We start from the raw sequence: 15,584 nt of genomic DNA, 5'->3' as shown, positions 1-15,584 counted from the left end.
TCCTTGTCCTATCCACAGACCCCGACGGTCACCCATGTCAGGTCTGTTGTGCCAGCCCACCATGTGGACAAGCAGAGGGGAGGTGTGGACGTGCCAGCCCCACCTGCCCAGACAGCTGGTGGAGTGGACAGGACACTCCCACCAGGTTCGCCACCGTCCCGAACATGTAGGACAGGTGGCTTCCATCAGGGTGGGAGGACCTGGAAGTGGCTGGCTGGTTGGAAACATGTTTCAAGGTGAGCTTGCTCGCTCCCTGCCTCCATGGCCTGTAACCTGGGAGGCTGTCAGGGCTTTGGTAGGTAACGCATGCCTGAGTCGCCACCTAGCGACCAAGGTGCTGCGGGCCTGTCCCCGCTGCCTGTCTCCGTCACAGCCTCCTCGCAGTGACTGCAGCTCTGCAGCCCCAGTTCTGGACTTTTTTGCGCCCTTCCAATTTTCCCACTTTTCAGGTCTGTAAAGGGATGCTTATATTAGGATTTTTTTAAAGTTGTTTTTAAAAGGACCAAATAGTATGTTCAATCATTTTCTTGAGCAAAATGAAAAAAATCCCCAGCCGTAGTGGGGAAGACACTCTCTGGGCTCCATGGCCTTATCCCTGGTTGGGGTGAGTTGGGAGCCCCACATGGCTGCCTTCACATCTCAGGCACTGCTCTGCACTCATAACTGAGCCCCCAGTTCTTTCAGGATGAAACTCATTCAGTAGTGTCCACTGAGGTTCGTGCTGCGTGTGACATGGGGCATCAGCTGCATGTCCCCTCTGATGGCTGTGGCCACTCGGGCGGTTCTTTCTTAGTGTTTTCTTAGGGCTTTTTTAGTGCCCAGACAGCCCTGCCAGGGGCTTTCTGCATGCTGGTGCTGTTGGTGGGGAGTGAACGTGAGGCTTTTCAAAATCACACCCTAGAAGGACCCGCGGTTCCCCCACAATCTTAGTGTCAGGAGCTTACTAGAATTTCTACTTACATTTTATTAAAATAAAATTCAAACCCAGTCTCACTAGCTGCATTTCGGTGACTGGCTCCCAGACGGAGGACTCAGAATAGACATTCTGGAAGCTTCTGTTGGACAACTGCTCTGGACGACCAGGATCTTTTTTCCTCACAGGCCTGATTGTAAAATCCCTTCTCTCGTCCTGTGACTCATTAGTGTCCCCGTTGTCAGGGCGATGGAGACTGGAGCATGAGGTCCATGTGGCTCTGGTTTGGGCTTGGGGGTGGGGGGGAAGGGGGCACCTGTTGACTGCCTCTTACCTATGTCCTGGTTGGGTCAGCCTCTCTCAGGGTGTCACTGCGTTCAGAGCACTTGGGCTCTCCTTCCACCTGGGGACTCAAGGGTCCTGAAAGGGGACACTGTCCCCAGGGTATTCCTGCTGCTCTTTGGGGATAGGTGTGGGCATTTCTTGCTCACCCTGGAAGCTTCTCTCCTTTTATGATGAGAGTCCACAGCCACAAACCACCTTCTCAGGGCGGTCCCAGAAAGTTAAGCTGGCCTTGTCAGTTTACGGTGAGAAACGCGCCTTGTGGGGTTCCCTGCGGGTCTCGCACGCAGCAGGTCTTGCTGGCTGCCCCGGCACACCTGTGTGTGTGTGTCTGCTCCGTGGGTAGGGCCGTGGCCCAGAGAGAGAGACCCACGGTCCTGGGTCTGACGCAGTGTTTCCACAGGGAGTGATTTGCACAGTACCTGGGCTTTGGGAGTGGGGTGGCTAGATGGGTTTGCTTGGCTGGACTCAGGGGAGACTCGGAACATTGAGGGAAGAGAACAGCATCACCCCGGCACGTGGCAGCGTCCCCACAGCTGAGCAGCAGCCTGGTCTCGGCCTGGTTGCTTGCTAGGGAGGGCGGGTCCCCACTGTGCTTGGGGTCCCTGGACCAGGAGGCCCCGCTCACAGTGCCCTATCGTATTGTCCGTGAGCAGCAGGGCTCAGGACTCACGCTGCCCTCTCTCCGCAGGCTGGAACAGCCCTACTTCAGCGCCAATGCCCAGTTCTTCCAGGCACTGAGCCAGTGCTCTGCACTGCAGCGGCTGTGCCTCGTCTCCCGCAGCGGCACCCTGCAGCCCGAGGCCGTGCTGGGCTTCATGGCCCGCTGCCTGCATGTCGTCGTGTGCCACATGTTCACTGGGGAGTCCCTCACCACCTGCAAGAGCCTGCAGCAGTCCCTCCTCCGAAGGTGAGTGGGCGCGGGCTGGGTAGTGCTGGGGGTGGCCAGGAGGCCTCGGCGGCGACACTGTCCCCAAAGAGGTCCCGGGTGCTGTTCCTCCCTCCGGCTTCGTTGACCGCCCGACAGTTATTTCCTGGAATTAAGAAACGCTGGGCAGAGATGGAGTGAGAACACAGGGCAGGTTTCCATTTACAGCATGAGCTCATCTCCCTGGGCGTTCTCTCTGCCACATGGTCCATTTTCTGTGCAGTCGAAGCCCCCTCACTCCTGAATACAAAAGCATTTTCATCTTCCTGTCTCCCATAATGTTACCTCATGTGTCCCCGCAGCGTGGTCATCAAAACGAGGGGTGAACGATGCAGTATGGTTGGTCCACCTGGGACCTCAGAATTTCACCGTTCTCCCACTGGTCCTCCTGCTCAGGACTCGATGCAGAACCCTCGTCGGGCTCAGCTGTCGCGTCTCCTTAGCCGTCAGTCTGTGACTGTCCTCACTCTTTCCTGTTTTTTTGTGACCTTGACACTGTTGGAGAGCACTGGCTGGGTATTTGGTAGAATGCGCATCAGTTTGGGTTTGTTTGGCCGGCAAGCCCCAGAGGTGACGCTGTGTGTGTACTTCTCCGTGTAGCATGTCAGAGAGCCCTGGTATCCCCATGTCTCATCACTGGTGAGGTTAACCTTGATCGCTTGGTTAAGGCGGTATCTGCCAGGTGTTTCCTGTAAAGGCACTGTTGTTCCCTTTCTGGTTAATAAACATCTTGTGGGGAGATTCTTTAAGAGTCTGCAGTTACCCTGTTTCTCAGACTTTGCCCACTAATTGTAGCATCTCTTGGTGGAGCTAATAGCAGCGAATACTTTGATGTTTGCCCTGTGATGGTTTGCTGCTTCCTTCATCCCTTCCATATTTGTTAACGGGAACTCTACTGGGGGAAAGACCTGTCCCTTCTCCTATGTATTTCTTTATTCATTCAGTTATTTACTTACATCAGTGTGGGCTCATGGGTGTTTGTTTCATTCAGACATGTTTGGTTCATGCTGTCACTCAGATTGTTCCAGATCTGGCTGAGAGCGTTTTCTTTCAGATTGGGCCCTGTCAACATGCCCCTTCCTTTTTTGAGCTCTTCCATATTTTCTGTCACTACAGGACATTCCAGGCTCATCTTGTATTTTTCCTGTCCCAGCCGTGGGGTCAGCCATTTCTGGAAAGAGCTCTGGTTCCTTGTGTGGGAGAATATAATAGTCTTTAGAAACCAAGACCATGGCAGTAGGTGTGCTCGTTGCGCCTGGGGTGTCATTGCTGCTAAGCCCTCTCCTGGACAGAGTAGGAAGATGATCTGTGTACATCACACACACACACACACACACACACACACACACACCTATATTTATTTTCGTATTATCTGTTTTCCTTTATGTTGAAAATGAGTTCATACCGACATCTCTGACTCCATCCCAGCATCACAGGGCTCCTCGTAGCCTGTCCCTTCCCGACTGGTAACTTCCCCCTCCAACAGCGAACAACCCACTCTTGTTATCCACAGTATATTTGCCGGTTTGTTCAGTCCTGGTGGACGCATGAGCAGTTTCAGAATTCCTAACCCACTGCCCCATGAGAGACAAATCTGCTGCCTGGAGGACAATATTTGTGCACACCCTTCGCCCTAGCCTCATGGTATCCAGTCAGAATACCACTCTCCCAAGCTGTCAGGATTGTTCCTTGCTTTCTGCCTCCTTCGGTGTGGCCCCGTCATGCAGTCAGGCACATTTATTGCCGTGTAACATTCGGTTTTGCGTTCACCCTACATCCTGATTGGCTTGTTTCTTTGGTTTTTTTTTTTTGTGTGTGTGTGTGTGTGTGAAGCTTTCCTGTGCTTCTCAGTCAGCTCTGTAAAAGGGGGTGCTTGGAGAAGTCCGCCCCTCACCCTCCCGCGTCCCATCCTCTCTCCCCACCTCGTTAGCACCCTCCCCAGATTCACCAGCCTCACCGTTCCCATTTATCCCCTGGACACGGCCTTACTTCACTGCCTGTCACAAATCGCAGGCAAAACCGAGCTCACCATCTCCTGCTGCAAAGACAGTAAACACATACTTGGCCAAAGGTACCTGGCAGCTTGTCCAGTGAACACACAAGTGACATCTCTGTGCAGGACGCCTGAACCCGGAACTGCTGCGTGTACTGTGTGTGCCTTTTGCACAGAGGAGCACGTGCATGAATGTTTCCTCCTATCTCCCTTCTCATATGCGCTTTGCTTATTCACTTACTATCTTGGAAACCACTCCTTATCAGTTCATACAGCTCTTGCTCATTTTACAGCTCTGCATTCTTTTTTTATTTGATAAAATATATATAACAAAATTTACCATCTTAACTGTTTTTAAGTGTACAGTGGCATTAAGTGCATTCACACTGGTGTGCAACCATCCCCCCGTCTGACTCCAGAACTTTCTCACCTTCCCAAACTGAGACTCTGCCCCCACCCACCTTGCCCAGCCCCTGGGAACCTTTATTGCACTTTCTGGTTCTATGAATTGGTGCAAAGATCTCTGAATTCTAAATTTTTTGTGTCTCTGCACTTTACTTAGATTTAGGAGCAGTGGTTACTTGGTGGTGGATTTACAAATAACCCTCCCTCTCAGGGCAGCGTTTCCGCTCCTTATCCCCTGTCGAGGCCTTTGTGGAAGGTGTGTGCCCTCTGCCTGCCCTTCCTGCAAACCCAGGCCCAGCTTCCTGTAGTGAGGGTGGCCTTCCTGGAGTGGGAGCTGGAATCTAGGTGAGCACCAGAATTTGAATGCAGGTCAGGAGGAGTGCTTCCTGGGGAGAATAGGACCTAAGCAGGTTCGGGAGTGAGGCATTTACATACATGTCCTGAGGAAATGCCACCGAGCCCCCTGACGGAGGTTTGAGTGTGCATGCCCTCGTTTCAGCGTCCCGAAAGAGTCACCCCCCACCACCACCTCCACCCCCGCTTTCTGTATCAATGCCAGTGGGGGAGGTGACAGGGAGGAAGCCCCAGCTGTTCTTAAAACTGGGAGAAGAGCCACCAGCTAGGAGGTCTCCAGAATCATGGACCCGGCCCAGCCAGCATGCTCACTGCATGTTGGTCTGTTGTCTTTGTGGTTTGCTGCTGAATTTCCTGGGAGAAATTTGAGTTAAGGTTTCCCCCTCCCTGGTTGTAAAAATAACATGTGTCTATAATATTTCTAAAAATTTAGACTATGTATTGAACTTTTTTTTTTTTTTAATTGGGGAATTGGGGGAGGAGAACAGCGTTGGGGAATCAGGAAGGAGAACAGACAAGTTGCTGTCCTTTTGTTCTTCAGTCTAGTTGGTTGTGGAGGACGTCGCTTCACTGGCCCATGTTGGTATTATCATTTCGCTTTTCCCAGGTGAGGCAGATCGGTCACTGGCTACTGGATGGCTGCTCACGGCAGCTCTTGGCAGCTTACGCCAGCTGCTGGCCGCTCATGGTAGCTTATGGCAGCCCATTGCAGCTCCACTGAAGCCTACATCATCGCTGGCGACTCATGGCAGCCCAGCTCCAGGTCGAGCTGTTGTTCACCATCTTAGCTGTAGAGGGCGCAGTGTCACTGGCCCTCATGTGGGATCCGAACCAGGGCCCTGCTGCTCAGAGCTGGCATCCCAAGCCAACTCTTAACCAACACACCACTTGGCTGGCCTGCATCGAGCTATTTTTAAGTGAAAGCTTCCCATGGCTCCACCCTGCAGAGGTCATCGTGGCCAGCAGGCCCAGGCCAGAGCTATTATATGGTTTTGTCATGTGATTGCTTTGTTTTAACACTATAGCATGGATTTATTTGTTGTCAGTAAGTAAAGCTGCAAATGTTTTTTTTTAATGCTGTTTGGTATCTGTTACGTGGTGGTCATGCTGCTTTCTGTGGCCGGTATAGCTAATTCTGGATCAGTGACTTTCCTTCGCTTCAGACCTTCGTCTTCCAGCTATGGGGCCCGGGGAGAGGCTGGGTGTTGGAGGGCATACCTGCTGCTCACGTTATGTCCTCGCCCCTTGGCGTCCTCCTCTGTGAGATGGAGCCAGTGCCCGCCGGGATGCTCAGTTTTCAGGGGGCTGTAGGAAGGGAGGTGCAGGGCAGGTGGTCTGGCCGGTCCGCCTTCTTTCTGCCCGCTGGGCTGGCAGCTGGCATAGGAGGAGACAAAGGATGTCTTTTTCAGGTGTGGCGATGAAGATGCCACCATGCCCAGTTCTTCTTCACCATACGGCCCACTCAGTAGGACCCTGATTCATGGGGCTCCAGCTTTGGGGGGCTGACAGCTCCCTGGGGGAGTGTTCTATTGAAGGCACTGGGCAGCTAGCTCCCTCTTGTGGTTTGAGGGCCAGGGGCTCTGAGAGAGACCCTGGGGGATTCTCCCACATCCCCCCTGAGGGGGACTTCCTGCAGGGATGGGGACCAGCTTTGGTCGTTCCCGGTTGTCCCATTGTGCACTTAGGAGTCTTCTCCAAAGTGGAGAACATCCGAGGTCACTAAACAGTTCAGAATTGCTGTGCTTGTGACCAGAGAGGGTCTGAACATCTTCCTCCCCTCATGGGCATCACTAGCTGATAAAGCTGCTTTGTCCTTGTGCTCCTCAGAATCCTTCTCATCACCATGCTCTAGGCCAGTCGATCGGACTGGGCACTAGATGCCAGTCCCTGTCCCAAGCTTCTCTTTCTCACTTTCAGTTCTGTCCACAAGGTCCCCATCTGCCACACCTCTCCTTGCCTGCAGCCTGCTGCTGTCCTCGTGGCCTGTCCTCATGGCCCGCTCAAGTACGGTCCCCTGATGGGCTGTGAGCTCCCTCCTCCGGCTTCCTGGACTGCACACCACCTGTCCCTTTCTTAAGGCACTTAGCACTTTGCCCAGATATTATGTTTTCTGCATCCCCCTTCAGATACTGAGGTTTTTGAGGGCTAGTGCACAATAGCTCTTTCCTTACTCATCTCTATACCCTGAGCACAAGCCAGGTCCAGGGCTGGGCTTGCTGGCAGCCCCGGTGGGTGCGGGTCATGGCTGATACCTAGAGGGCCATTGATTGCTGATGCTTGGCGTATGTGAGACCAGGTTACCCGATGTTTGCCTTGGGTAAGTGGGTGTTCTGGGCGGGAGCTGCACCAGTCTCTCTGTCCTGTGTCCCAGCACCAGGCACAGACCCAGGCCCATGGCAGGGAGCCACTGAGCACCTGGTGCTGGCTGAGGGGCACTGGGGGTGCTCTCTGGCCTGTGGTGCTGAGAGCCCTGCGCGGTCCCAGTGTGGCCCCCTTGTGTGCTCCCAGTCCCTGCTCTGGGCCCCGTCCTGGGTTCAGGGGGCCAGGCTAGCTTCTCTGCGCCACGTACTCCTTCTGTGCTGGCACTGTGTACTACTGCCCCTGTTGTTCAGACCTCATCAAAGACCTGTGAGGTGCGTGTCCCTACCCCAGTGTAAAGATGGGAAAACCGAGGCTCCAGGCGAGTAGTGCAGCCAGGACCCCAGCACTGGAAGGACGGGCGTTTATGTTCAGAGGGGAGAAGGGCACCCGTACCCTCCAGGGGCTGTGCTGGGTGCCACGGGGGGCTCGTCCCTGGCCCCAGCCCCCACGTCCTGAGAGGTTCACGAGCTGCGGAATCTTCCATGCTCACTAGGGCTGCGTTCAGACCCAGGTCTGCTGAAAGCCTGTCTCCTCCAGCCATGCTGCCGGCAGCAGAGCTAAGGTGCCGCCCCCGAGTTGGAGGGAGAGGCCCCTTGGCATACATCCGGTGGCCTCTGCTGCCCATGCCTCCATGGTGAGGCCCTGCCACGGGTCCGGGCCATCCAGCATGGCCTGCGGAAGCCTTTCCTGGCTGGGAAGCAGTGCAGGGTGGCACCGGGCAGCTGGGACCCTGTACGAGGGACCTGTGGCCCCCACTAAGGCCTTCGCTGCTGTGCCATGGGGTTCCAGCTGCTTTTCAATGAGGTCCCAGCAGATGGCGCCATGGCTCATGGTAACCTGTGCTCAACAGCAGAGCAAAGGGTCTGTCTTCTCCAGGCTTGCGGGCCACCAATTGAGATCAGGAAAAGGAAGAAGCTGGAGTTTGCTGTCACTTCTTTTGAGGCCTTTCTTTTTTCTCACCCTTTTCCCTGCTTCCAGCTCAGAGAATTACTGAGTGGGAGGAAGCACCTAGCGCCAGACTGTTCTGCCACTCACCTGCCCGCTCACCTGCCTGGCGTTGAGGTGTCACCTATTTCTCTGTGACTCCGCCCGTGGGGCTGGTGTCATGTCCTGCAGTCCTGTCACTGGCGAAAGTCGCCTCTTTTCATGTCTGACCTACGTGTGGCCACGTCTCAGCATTCGAGTGGGTGGTCGTCGGCGGTCATCTCTCCTTGTCGCTGTGCCCTTTGCACGTTTGGCACCGGCACCTGAGTTTGGGTCACTGCCTCTTAGGAGGCTTTGGCCTCAGGTGGCTGCTTCCTCAGATGTCATGTGCGTTTGAAATAGGCCTGGAGGTCGTTGTAACGGTGCGGAGGCGTGTGTCCGGCCCCGAGCACAGCACCCTGCCCAGCATTCATGCTCCTTTTTAGCTCCCGTGTCTTGACTTTGCTCTTTCAAGTTTGAAACGTAAACTTCTGGACCTTCCTCTGACTCCTCCTGGTGGTTAGCCTTCACTAGGTTTTGGGGCGGCTTTTTTCTGCATCTTCCCCCACTTCGGGCCCTTCTGATGGCCCTGGTGCTGGTTCTGGATTTAGAGTTTGGGGCAATGCCATGGACAGCAGTGACTCCTTGAGGGCACTGGAGGCTCTACACCCCATGTTCATTGGGTTGGAGTGTTTGTCCACACCTCCCTCCTGGCCTCGGGGACAACCTGCCCAGTGGCCAGAGCCAGCCTCTCTGTTTCATTTCCTGTGTCTCCTAGAAACCGAGTCATCCTGCTCCAGCCAAGTTAAGAGCATACAGCTGCCCTGCTGTGCCTGCCCGCCGAGGGCCTCCATGGTGAAACTGCCCTTTGATTTTTCCTCTCTGTGCTGTGCCCCAAGCTACCCCTCCACTGTTCACTGTCCCCCCAGACGTTGCCCTGGGCGAAGAGAGCCCTTCTGAGGGCATTTCACAGCTTTTCCAGTTTCTTTTGACTCCCCGCTCCTGAAAGCTTCCTGCAAGGCCTCGTGGCATCTGGGGTTGGGTGAGGGCAGCGTCAGCACGCCGGTTCTCTCTCGATCTCCTACGTGGAGTGATGGCAGTTAGCTTTGATCCATGTGGCACCCTGCTGAGGTCAGACCCACCTGATGCCGTCAGATGGCACGACCCAAGTTCGCATTCTGCCCTCTTCATCTACTGGCTCTGTGACGGAGCCAGTCACTTCCCTCTCTGAGCCAAGTTTCCTGTCTGTAAAGTAGCAGCATCATCCCTGCCTCCCAGCTCTGCTGTAGCCTCTGGTGGTGGCGTCACTGCCGACTCTCTGCCCGCCCTGATGAACGCTGCATGGGGGCCCCCGGCAATCGTGTGGTGGCAGTGCCTTCTCCCCACTTTGCAGATGAGGCAGCCTAGCTTTGTGCGGTGTGTGGATTGCCACAGTTGTCTTGCAAGTAAGTGGCCGAGCAGGCATTGGATGCCGGTGTGGCCGCCCACTACACCTACTGCCCCCTGACATAATCCACAGTGCCCTGTCCCAGTGGCAGGGGCACTGACTTCAGGCAAGTGGATGGTGGGGTGGCAGAGACTTGTCCCCTGACACTTCTCTGCCTGTGGCTGGAGCCATCCGAGGTGAGGACGTGCTGGTTCTCTGAATGTGAGTGCGTTTCTGGTGCCCCCTCAGGAGCCTTGTCCCTCCTGGTTGCTGACCGCTGTCAGTTTGTCAGCCTGAGGGCCTCGGGTCTGAGCGGGGCAACCTCCTTTCTTGGGAACGTCTCTGCAGGCAGGTTCTGCTCTTCTTTTTTTTTTTAGCTGAGCCATCCTGCCACCTGTTGGCAGCTCAGCAGCAGCTCAGCTCAGGCTGGGAATTGAACCGCTGTTGCTCAGAGCTCGCACTCTTGAGTGAGCTGTTAACCAACTGAGCCACTCAGCCGGCCCTCTGCTCTTCTTTTTAAAATTTTTATTGTGATAAAACATCTATAAGGTAGTAGTTATCATTTTAACCACTCGTAAGTGTACAACTCAGTGGCATTAAATGTTATGTACCCATCACAATCCACACCTGAAACCTTCTCCTTGTCCCCAAAACAAACTCCATGTGCATTAAACAATACCTCACCTTTTCCTCTTTCCTGTAGTCCTGACAGCCACCTCCTGCTTTCTGTGTCAACCTACTTGACTCCTCTCAGGGACCTCACAGGAATGGATCCACAGTGTTGGTCTTTTTGTGACTCCCTTCTTTCTTTCTTTTTTGGAGATTTTATTGGGGGAATTGGTAGAGGGGAACAGTGTTGGGGAATCGGAGAAGGGGAACAGTCAAGTTGCTGTCCTTTTGTTCTTCAGTCTAGTTGTAGAGGACGTCGCTTCACTGGCCCATGTTGGTATTTTCATTACGCTCTTCCCAGGGTGAGGCAGTCCTTCGCTGGCCATTGGACGGCCGCTCACAGCAGCTCTTGGCAGCTCATGCTGGCTGCCTGCCGCTCATGGTAGCTCACGGCAGCTCACTGCATCCTATGCCATCGCTGGCGATGCACGGCAGCCAAGCTTCAGGTCAAGCTGTTGTTCACCATCTTAGTTGTAGAGGGCGCAGCATCACTGGCCCACATGTGGGATCCGAACTGGCGGCCCTGCTGCTCAGAGCTGGAGTCCCAAGCCAATTCCTAACCGGCATGCCACTTGGCTGGTCCATGTGACTCGCTTATTTCACTTAGTGTAACACCCTCAGGGGCCATCCATGCAGTAGCGTGGATCAGAATGTCCTTCCTTTTTATGGATGAATAATATTTCATTGTATGGATAGACCAATTTAGTTTGTCCATTCATCTGTTGATGGATACTGACTATTTTTAATTTATATTTTTTTGTGAGTGAAGCTGAATGTCTGCATGTTTTAAAAGTTTATAAAAGATGATAAACTAGGAAAAACGTGATCTGTGAGTCATATCACAGGCAAAGGTCTGATTCCGTCAGCGTACACCTCAGTGAGGATGAGGCCAGCCACACCATTCAGAACTGGCAGAGGGTCCGAGGGCGCCAGACGGGGGCTACTGGGGACCCCTGGTCCCAGGAAAAAAACCCCAGTCTCACCCGTAAGGCAAACGTGACACACCTCGCTGAGAACAATTCTGTTCCTAGGACATTCACAAGCAGGTGCAGGTCCACTCTGGCAGAAGTCGCGTGACCGCCCTTGGGGACAGTGAGTGGGGCTTCCCGAGGGGCTTCTGGGCGTGGCTGGTGTCTGTGCTGTGTGGTCAGGGGTGGGTGCTGATCACACTGGTGTGCTCCGTCTGTGATGTTCACTGTGCACGCTGCACTTCAGTGTGGAATCAACAGTAGCACCCATCTGGCAAAAAGCTCTCCGTGTAGTGGCAGGAGGCGACAGATAGGCTACCTCTGTGGAGGCTGAGCCAGCCGCAGATCACACTTCACACCCTTGACCCGCACGCGTCTCACCTCCAGGACCTGGCTCTACACATGGGTACATCCACGTGGTTTGTACACAGCTCTGCGCAGCTGTGCTGTTGGTTTTAGCAAAAGATAGAAAACAACCCAGATGTCTGTCAGCAGGAGACTAGAAAGAAATCATGAAGCATCCGGTCAGCAGGATGATGCGAGCAAGCTCTTGATGTCTTCCACGGAGGTGTCTTTCAAGTGGAGAAAAGCAAGGTGTGTTTAAAACCGAGTGGGGTGTGATACATTTCTTTGCTTGCATCTGCATGAAGGGTCCCTGGAAGGAGCTGAGCGATCTGTCGCCCCTTTTGGGGAGGGAAAGAGAAGGCAGCCGGGGACACCCCAAGCCGACTCCTCTGTGTTCTAGTCTGTTTGGAAGGCTCGGCTGTCGGTCAGGCCTTTCTGGTCCCAGAGCCTCTTGCTCATGTTACCGGCTCCAGTGGTCCAGGGCCCGTGGATGTACAGTCTCGTCCCTCCATGCGAGACCTAGGACTCTGCAGCAGGATGACAGTGGCCAACACCGAGCATTTCAGAGCCCGGATCCTTCTTGCCCTGTCCTCTGTGCGAGGCCCCTACTGGCCGTGAGCGCGGATTGTGGGGCAGAAGCTGGCGCCGGGCTGATTCCAGGTTGGCTTTGGGTGCCCCCCGATCCGTGCCGGCGTTCCGTGAACCTTTGGTGGGCATTCCCGCATCAGCTCCTGTAACTCTTGGCCCCCATCTCCTAGGTGCCCCTTGAACATGGTTGCTGCAATGCAAGTGGCTTTTATAAAATATCTTATTCCTTTGGCTTTTCTGTAAGACCTTTATTTTGGGAGAAGAGGCTGTCAGCTTTAATTTTGTTTCTAGCTTCTCAAGCAAAGAAAAACCCCCAGCAGGTGTTTCTTAGGTAAAAAAATATTTTCTGCCTCCTGGAATGCTGAGAGAGGCATTGGGTAAGTGTGTGTTTAAGGACCTTGGGCAGGACTTTTTCTTCAGTGCATCCCTTCCAGCCATGGCAGATGGCAGAGAGTTAGTCTAACTTTTCTTAAGCCGTCTTTTCGAAAGCCCTGAGTGAATACCCTTAGATCCTCATTAAGGGGCCAGCCTTTCTGCCCAGATCCACGGTGACCACTTGGGGATTCGCTCCTCACTGTCTCCTCTCACCCCTCGCTGTCACTTCTTGCTGCCTCTTGTGGGAGCCAAGTGGCCGAGCGTGTGGGTGCCAGGTTTCAGAACAAGCGAGCAGACCCTGTGCCCACGTGGTCTTTGTGCCTGGTCTCTGTCAGTCTTGCCTCTTTGGCCCTTAGGTGACAGCCCTGGTGAGCACAGCCCCAGGAAGGCCAGGGCTCCCACCCCATGCTGCCAGACGCACTTCCCAAACCAGCGTTGCTGCCCAGGACATCGTGGGGCACAGTTGAGGGCAGAGCCAGGCCTGGGGAGTGCACCAGGGGGCCAACCTGTCACCTCACAGGCCAGGCCTTTGTCCTCGGTGAGTGATGCCATTAGCCAGTCAGTGGAGGGGTCTCAAGGGGTGACGTGTCCTGCTATCAGTCACCAGCTCAGTCTGGCTTCTAAACGTGGATAGCTGGAAGGAGTTTCGTTTTATTTCATTTACTATTTACTTAAACCTCCAGATACATTTGAATCACACAAATGAACAGAACATTATAACACGTGTGCAGGTTACGCAGCAGACCACAGGGAGCTCATGGCCCACAGGCGCCCGGCCCAGCCAAGAGCAAGCCTCCACCCGTGGGCCCTGCCCTCCCAAGGGAGCGCGAAGCCTGCACTTGGAAGTGAATGACTCTTTCTCTGCATTTGCTGTCATCCCCACTTTCTTGTCACCAACTCCAGGCTTAGCTCTGGGTGAGGCCCGCCTCTGCATAGGAACAGTGAGGGTCCAGGAGAGTGTGGCAGGCTCCTTGAGGACCGGGCGGGGCTGGCAGGGTGTGCTGGCTGCAGCTCTGTCCTGGCCCAGGGTGATCCAGACGCAAACTGAAGCCTCAAGAAGGAAGTGGGTTTCATCCTGGTGGTGGCACCCTCACCCGCTGCCCGGGGCCCTGCTGTGCAGTCTCCCAGGTGCTGCTCCCAGAGCCCGGGGCTGCTGGAGGAGCGGACTTGCAGCCGTTGCATTCCTGGCTTTTGCTGAGAAATCCATCCCCTTCAGCAAATTGACAGCAGCTTGTTAAGCCCGGGGAGTGAGGGAGGCAGGCAAGGAGCCTTTGCACGCACATCCCACATCTGAGAATATTTCGTTTCAAGTCAAGTCGGTGCACGTGTGCAGGCAGGGACTTGCCTGCGAGGTTCACGGTCACAGGCACTGCTGCCTGCGAGCAGAACACTGCGCACAGACTGGAGGCATATTTCCTCAGCACCTTTATTGCCAAAACATCAAGTTTTATGAGCACCTTTCTGGCATCTTCTTTGCATGTGTCGTTAATCCAGTGCTGGGGGCCATGGGGAGAGGCTGCAACGAGGTTTCCTCCTTTCAGCAGGCGCTGCGTGGGGAAACTTGCTTCAGTTTTGGCACATGCCTGGGTTCCCTGTTGTGTGGCACCTTCACGCCTCTTGCCCACCGAGAGCCGTGGGACAGATGTTTCTCTGATGACCAGAGTTGCTCTGGGTTCTGGATGTCTTCTATCTCGCCCTGTGGGGGCCACTGTGTCCCTTTCCCTTTCCTCCAGTTCTTGGGGAGGCACTTGGTTTTTTCTCATGGCCACCACATGGGGTGGGTCCATCCCAATCAGGCCAGCAAGGGAGGAGCCCCATTCTGCTGCTGAGGGACCCCCACTGTGGCGAGGCGCCCCCTCCTCAAGCCCCACTTCCTCAGGGAAGGGGGTGGTCACTGTGCCAGCCCGCTTCCTGGTATCTCAGGGAGGGTGACACAAGGTAACGTCTGTCAGCGGTTAGCACAGGGCCTGGCCTGCAGACCCTGTGGAAATGGCACACTTGTGCTTCTCGTCCACTGCACAGAGGGGGACCTGTGGGTGCAGTGGTGGGGAGATAACCCGACAGCTGTTTGTCACATGTTCCGACGACAGCTCCTGGCTCCTGGTGGCCACCTTGGTTTCCTCTCCTGGCAGAGTTGCTGCCTCATCTGACTTGGGAGTTTGCTCCCCTCCAGGGCAGCCTGTGGGTTTACAAACCTGTGGGTTTGGCCGTGTCCCTTCTCTACACCCCCTGCAGGTGCTGTCCTTGGTTCTGCAGCTCCCTGGCATCTCTCTATCCGGGGACACCCCTCCCACTGCCAGGAACACGGGCTGTTCTGACAGGCCTCTCTCCTGCTCCAGGGTAGCCACCTTGGCCTCCCATTCCTCTGCCTGGCACCTTGTGGGTGCCTCCTCTGTGTCCGGACAGAAGCGTGACAACCCCCAATCCCCAGCAGGGAGACGCTTGAGCCCACAGCCCGTGCAGGTGGCCTCCCTCCTGTGGGTGGCCTCCGTGGGCCCTGCTAACAGCTTGCCTCTGGTTCAGTTTCCAGGCCGAGCGGCCCGCGCTGAATGTTGTCATCTTCCCTCTGCTGCACGAGGGCCTGACCGATGTCATCCGGGACGTCCCCATGGTGCACCTGGACGAGATCACCTTATTTAAAAGCAGAGTGGCTGAGGAGCCACCAAACCTGTGGTGGTGACAGGGACGGCTAGCCTGGGCGAAGCTGCTTCCATCGCCCGAGCCCTCCGCCCGCCGTCTGTCGTCTCCATGGCCGAGGAAGCAGGACTGCCTGGACGGGCGTGTGGCCTCTGGCCTCGGTGCCACTGATGCACAGTCCCTGTCCGCAGACCCCCTGGAGCCTGCTGGACACTGGGACCCCCGGCTGGGTCACAAGAGGAAGGGAGCCCTCTGCCCGGCCATCCTGCGCACCCACCTTTTCCCCCGGGGCTTCCGATGCTTCCTTTGCTTTCTCC

General features: G+C 55.2%; 1 protein-coding gene across 3 annotated transcripts in view; it reads left to right on the top strand.

Annotated features, from left to right (window-relative positions):
* The window catches only part of FBXL18 (F-box and leucine rich repeat protein 18), a 30,244-nt gene extending 14,934 nt beyond the window's left edge, over nt 1-15,310 (top strand). For 2 of the 3 annotated variants that reach the window (XM_019637585.1, XM_019637586.1), the window contains exons 4-5: nt 1,947-2,165; nt 15,154-15,310. In XM_019637585.1, the coding sequence (XP_019493130.1) occupies nt 1,947-2,165; nt 15,154-15,310 (376 nt within the window). Of the gene's footprint in view, nt 1-1,946; nt 2,166-15,153 lie in introns of those variants that run through there. The other variant, XR_002123415.1, reaches the window with a different exon arrangement.
* Nucleotides 15,311-15,584: the final 274 nt, after the last annotated feature.

The sequence above is a fragment of the Hipposideros armiger genome, unplaced genomic scaffold (assembly GCF_001890085.2).
Source record: "Hipposideros armiger isolate ML-2016 unplaced genomic scaffold, ASM189008v1 scaffold_33, whole genome shotgun sequence".
Classification (NCBI taxonomy): domain Eukaryota; kingdom Metazoa; phylum Chordata; class Mammalia; order Chiroptera; family Hipposideridae; genus Hipposideros; species Hipposideros armiger.
This window is presented reverse-complemented; position numbering and strand designations above follow the sequence as displayed.